This window comes from Pongo abelii, chromosome 6, assembly GCF_028885655.2.
Source record: "Pongo abelii isolate AG06213 chromosome 6, NHGRI_mPonAbe1-v2.0_pri, whole genome shotgun sequence".
NCBI lineage: Eukaryota > Metazoa > Chordata > Mammalia > Primates > Hominidae > Pongo > Pongo abelii.
The window spans coordinates 132,505,767-132,511,766 of NC_071991.2; the positions used below are offsets into that span (position 1 = coordinate 132,505,767).

Below are 6,000 nucleotides of genomic sequence, written 5' to 3' on the forward strand. Positions count from 1 at the left end.
GCAATTCAATGGAGAAAAAAGAGACTTTTCAACAAATGGTGCTGGAACAATTGGATATCCATAGGCTAAAATAATGAACTTTAAACTTACATCTTATACAAAAATTAACTCACAAAAAACCTGTGTGTATAACTGTTTATAAGAGCCATAAACTAGAAATAATCTATATGTCATTGAATGGATGAATTATTAAACAAACTATGGTACATTCATGTCACAGACTCAGCGATTATAATAAGGAATGAACTGCTGATGCACAAAACAACATAGATGAATCTCCAGACAATTACTCTGAGAAAAAAAAAAAAGCTGATCCCAGAAGGTTACATACAGTATGATTCCTTTATGTAACATTCTTAAAATAACAAAATAATATAACTTGATAATAGATTAATAATGGTTGCCAGGAATTAAGGAGGGGATGGGAAAGGAGGGAAGCAGGTACTATAAGAGGGCAACATGGGGACAGTGTTCTCTATCTTGACTACATCAATGTCAATATCCTGATTGTGATATGGTTCTATGGTTTTGCAAGCTATTTTGGGAAAATTGGGTGAAGAGTTCATGGGGTCTCTCTGTATTACTTCTCTCAAATGCAGGTAAGTCTACAGTTATCTCAAAATTTAAAAGTTTAATTGAAAATATAGCTGAAATTCTATGGTTAAAAAATGGAATGCTAAAAAAACAGAGATTTTAAGTGCCTGCAATTATTAGTTTACAAAAGCTCCCTCGAGGAAAACTTCCCTCTCTTAGACTCATGTTGATTTTTTTACTGGTTATAGAAAAAAATCTCATAGCATATATACTGAATCCATTCTAATAGAATAAACAGAATAGATTTTTAGAGCAAACAACTACTTTACTTTTTAGTGACCATCTACTTTAACTAGATATATAGGTAAGGAGCTGGGGCCCAGAGTGGTTATTATATTAGGAAGGCTGAGGTCAGAGTAGGTATCCAAATAAACATATCCTCTAGGCATTTAGAAATACAGGATTGGAATAGTGCTAAAAAAAAAAATCATGATCAGAGATGAAGACTTGTAAATGATGGTAAAAGTCTTAAACTTTAAGAAGTTATGAACTTACTAAAAAGAAAAAATATTATTTATACTATGACAACATACCTAGGACTACAAAGTAGGTACATGATGGACAAAAATTCACATATTTCATTTCTTTTCTAGACTAAATCAGGCTACTTGCAGAAATATAAAGAAATACAGCACATCTTGGACAGCACCCAGAAATCACCCTTTTGTAATCCAAGGGGATGTTACGGCAAACTCTTCAGAATGGGTCCAGTCTAAGCCCCACGGGTCATTGGAAAGTTTATCACCTCTCAAAGGCCCCAAGAAGAATAAAAATTCTCAAATCTGGGCCATAAAGAATGAAGACATAAAACCTCTCAGCAGCAACTGGGAGACTGCTTCTTCAAGCTTTGGAATGGATGCAAATGTTCTAAAATATAAGAGTCTTCAAGCTGAAGAAACTAACCAGCAAAGCTCTAAGCGTACAGCCCTCCATCTAACTAAAAATAAGGATGAGCAGGCCAATAAGAATGATGGACAACCCACCTTATATCTGAAGTTCCAAAGGGAGAGTTAATCTAGCTTTATACTGCTCGGAGAACTGTGAATGAAGGATAACATATGCTTATGTAGTAAAAAGAAAAAAAGGAAAGCCCTCCCCTTCCCCTTTCCCTATCTCTCCCCCTATACGTGCATATGCATAAACTAAAAATTTTAGATATCCCATCTTCTGTAGTGGGAACATCTTTCAGAGATTTAAAAAGAAATCTAGAGAAAATATGGAAAAATATTAAAGCAGATATTTATATTTAGTTTTTATCAGCATGGAAAAAAATCTCTGAAGTTTTGATTTCTTCCAAAACTACTTATGCATTCGACACCAAAAAAACTTAAGAACTCAAAGTAGGAATGACATATAATATGTCACTGATTTTAACCTCCCTACTAGACACTTGAATGAATCAGTCAATAAACATCATTTCCTGATTTTCTGTTATATCATTGGTGTGCTAGGAACCATTTCTCTCTACTAGGAGATTACCACATAACTGTACAGATAAAACATACCTGAATAAAATGACTACAGAATAAGATAAAGTGTTAAGTTGTGCACTTCCAATGATTAGAAAAAATACTGTATATTAAAAGTTGCCAGCTGCACAAAGCAAAAGTGTGGCACAACATGGCACTGAAATGCATAGACTGTGGTTTAAAATAATCATTTTATTTCTCAAAATGTAGCAAAGGTGTAAAGATGTACAGATTCCTTTACAGCGAATTGGTTTACATCTCCAGCCATTTATTCACGTGAACACTGGAATAAGTCCAGCACCTCAGTTTGTCATTCATAAGGCAGTGAGCACTGGGAGGGATTTGTGAAGGACACACAGAGGAGCAGGTATGTCAGGCAGAAGAATCAAGATGGATGTAGTAAGTCAGAAAACAGAATCAAGCAGCCTGGAGTCATAGGTCAACAATGGCATCCATTAGAGGATGAGGCTAAGCAGAAGAAGGGTCAGGTAGAAAAGGTACATTAAAAATACAAGCCACAGCCTAATTACAGCTGGGTGGAACTATGAAGATCTGGGGTTGAGTGGTCTACTCTCAACAGTATTTCTAGTAGCTAAAGAGTTTCCAAGGAGAGCCCGCTGCACTGTTAAAAGAGTTAACTACTATGTTTTAAAGGACCATGACCATAGATTTCCTCAGGAATCTTTAACATCTGGTGGGAAATAGCTACCTTCTAAATACATTAGATGGTGCTTTGGAGGCAAGTATCCTGGTTCTACTGGTTCTCAGAGAGTACCCCAACTTTTGATATAAAATTCTCATCCTCAGTGATTATCTTGGGCAAGAGCAGAAGTCTACTTGCTTTTGGGATGCCCTCTGCCAGGTAGGTGCTCGGGCTTGGGAAAGCCGGAGGTTAATGTTCTGGATCATAGAATTTACTGTAGCTGACTTCAGGATGGAGTAAGAGTTCTCAAAATTCAGTTGGCCCTTCTCCACATAGATCAGGACAAAAGCCTAAACTCTGGGAAAATATTTTTAATTCAGTGAAATGTCATTTGAATTTTGATTGCCTAAGAGTTTGAAATTGTAAACTCTGGAATTTATTGTCTTTGTGGATGACCAAAAAAGGTGATAAACCAGTTTCCTGGAAGATTTAGGGATGCACAGATATTACCTAAACAATTTTACCTTGGTCCATAATTGCACTCCTTGTATTTGATACAAATATAAGATGCTTTACCCAAAGTAAGAGGATTGGCAGTCCACTTCCTCACTGTGCTACAATACTTTGTTTTCTGAGCATGCCCCTCTCTCATAAAAGCTATTTATTCTCTCAGCCCAGCATCTCCTCCACCTGGCAGCCCCTACTTCTTTAAGATTCAACTCAACTGCTGCCTTCTCTGACAAACCTTCCATATATTTCCATAGAAATTTAAAACAACTACGATTAACATGCTGACAGTTCTAATGGGAAAACTAGACAATGCAAGAACAGATGGGTAATATAAGCAGAGAGATGGGAACTAAGAAACAAAAAAAAAATGCTAGAAATCAAAAACACTGTAATAGAATGAATGATGATGGACTACCCAACAGGTGAGACACAACTGAGGAAAGAGTCAGTATGCTTGAAACAATGTCAATAGAAATTAGCAAAACTTAAATGCAGAGCAAAAAAGAATGAAAAATCCAGAATATCCAAAAACTGCAGGACAATTTTAAAAGGTATGTAACGTGTAATGGGACTACCAGAAGTAAAAGAAAAAAAGGAACACAAGAAATATTGAGGCAATAATGACTAAGAATTTCCCAAAATGAATGACACCAAACCACAGATCCAGAAAGCTCACAGAATACCAGGAAGGATAAATACCAAAAAAATCAAAGACCAAGAAAAAATCTTGAAAAAAACACCTTATGTATAGATAAGCAGGGATAAGAATTACATCAGACATCTCTTCAGAAACCATGCAAGAAAGAAGAGAGTAGTGGAGTGAAACATTTAAAGGGTTTAAAGAACCACTGTCTCAGCTCAGGCTGCTGTAACAAAATACCATAAACTAGGCTGCTTAATGAAACAATAGAAATTTATCTCAGTTCTGAGGCTGGGAAGTCCAAGATCAAGATGTCAAAAGATCCAATGTCTGGTGAGGGCAGTCATCTTGGTTTGCAGGTTGTATCCTGCATGTTGTATCCTTCTTGTTGTATCCTCACATGGTAGGGAGAGATCATCCCACGTCTCTTCTTATGATCACTAATCTCATTCATGAGGGCTTCACCCTCATGACCTAATTACCACCCAAAGGTCCTGTCTTCTAATACGATCACACTAGGGGTTAGGATTGCAACATATGAAATTTGGGGGATGCAACATCAGACCATAACAACCACTGACTACAGTTCTGTATCCAGTGAAATTGTCCTCCAAAAGTGAAAGAGAAATGGACTTTTTCAGACAAACAAAAATTGTGGGAATTTGTCATCTCTAGACCTGCTCTTTTTTTTAATGTTAAAAGAAATTCCTTAGAAAGGATGAAAATTATACAGGTCAGAAATTCTGGCCTACGTAAACAAAGGAAAAGCAACAGAAAAGGAATAAATGAAGGTAAAATAAAATCTTTTATTTTTCTTAATTACCTAACAGATAATAGTTTGTTCAAAACAATAACAGTGTATTCAGAAATTATAGCTTATTGATAAGTGAAATGAATAGCAGCAATGCTGTAAGGAATAGGAGGGAGGAATTGGGAATACCCTGTTACAAAATACTTGTACTACCAAAGAAGCAAGTGGAGTAGGGTTATTTGAAAAAGGATTAGATTCATTGTAAATGTATCCTGTAAATTCAAGGGTAAAAAAGAAGTATAATTGATATACTAAAATAGGAAAAAAATCAAATCATACAAAATATTCAATTAAAATAGAAGGAGGTAGAAAACAAGTGGAAGACAAAATAATAAAGGTTTGTTACATGGGTAAATTGCATGTTGTGGGCATTTTGTGTACAGATTATTTCATCACTCATGTAATAAGCATAATACAAAATAGGTAGTTTTTCGATCCTCACCCTCCTCCCACCCTTCACCCTCAAGTAGGCCCTAGTGTCTATTGTTCCCTTCATTGTGTCCATGTGTACCTAATGTTTAGTTCCCACTTATAAGTAAGAACTTGTGGCATTTGGTTTTCTGTTCCTGCATTAATTTGCTTAGGATAATGACCTCCAGCTTCACCCATGTTGCTGTAAAGGACACTATTTCATTGTTTTATATGGCCGCATAGTATTCTATGGTATATGTGTACCACATTTTCTTTATTCAGTCCACCATTGATGGTCATCTAGGTTAATTCTATGTCTTTGCTACTGTGAATGGTGCTACAGTGAACATACACATGCATGTGTCTTTATGGTAGAACAATTTATATTCCTTTGGATATATACTGCATAATGGGATTGCTGGGTCAAATGATAGTTATGTTTTAAGTTCTTTGATAAATCCCCAAACTGCTTTCCAAAGTGACTGAACTAATGTACATTCCTGCCAACAGTGTGTAAGCATTCCCTTTCCTCTGCAACCTCACTAGTTTTTTTTACTTTAACAATAGCCATTCTGACTGTTGTGAGATGGTATCTCATTGTGATTTTGATTTGCATTTGTCTAATCATTAGTGATGTTGAGAATTTTTTCATATGCTTGTTGGCCATGTGTATGTCTTCTCTTGAGAAGTGTCTATTCGTGTCCTTTGCCCTTTTTTTTTAATGAGGTTGTTTTTTGCTTGTTGATTTAAGTTTTTTATAGATTCTCAATATTTGACCTTTCTTAGATGCATATTTTGCAAATATTTTCTCCCCTTTTATAGGCTGTTTACTGTGCTGAAAGTTTCTTCTGCTGTGCAGAAGCTCTTTAGTTTAATTAGGTCCCACTTGCAATTTTTGTTTTTGTTGCAATTGCTTTTGTAG

The 6,000-nt window shown here is 35.7% G+C and overlaps 1 protein-coding gene across 9 annotated transcripts in view; it reads left to right on the forward strand.

Annotated features, from left to right (window-relative positions):
• AGBL3 (AGBL carboxypeptidase 3) overlaps window positions 1–3,505 on the forward strand; it is a 169,970-nt gene extending 166,465 nt beyond the window's left edge. For all 9 annotated transcript variants that reach the window (XM_054559842.2, XM_009243248.4, XM_054559845.2 and 6 more), the window contains one exon: window positions 1,188–3,505. In XM_054559842.2, the coding sequence (XP_054415817.1) occupies window positions 1,188–1,608 (421 nt within the window). In that variant the 3' untranslated portion in view covers window positions 1,609–3,505. The remainder of the gene's footprint in view (window positions 1–1,187) is intronic.
• The last annotated feature ends 2,495 nt before the right edge of the window (window positions 3,506–6,000 follow it).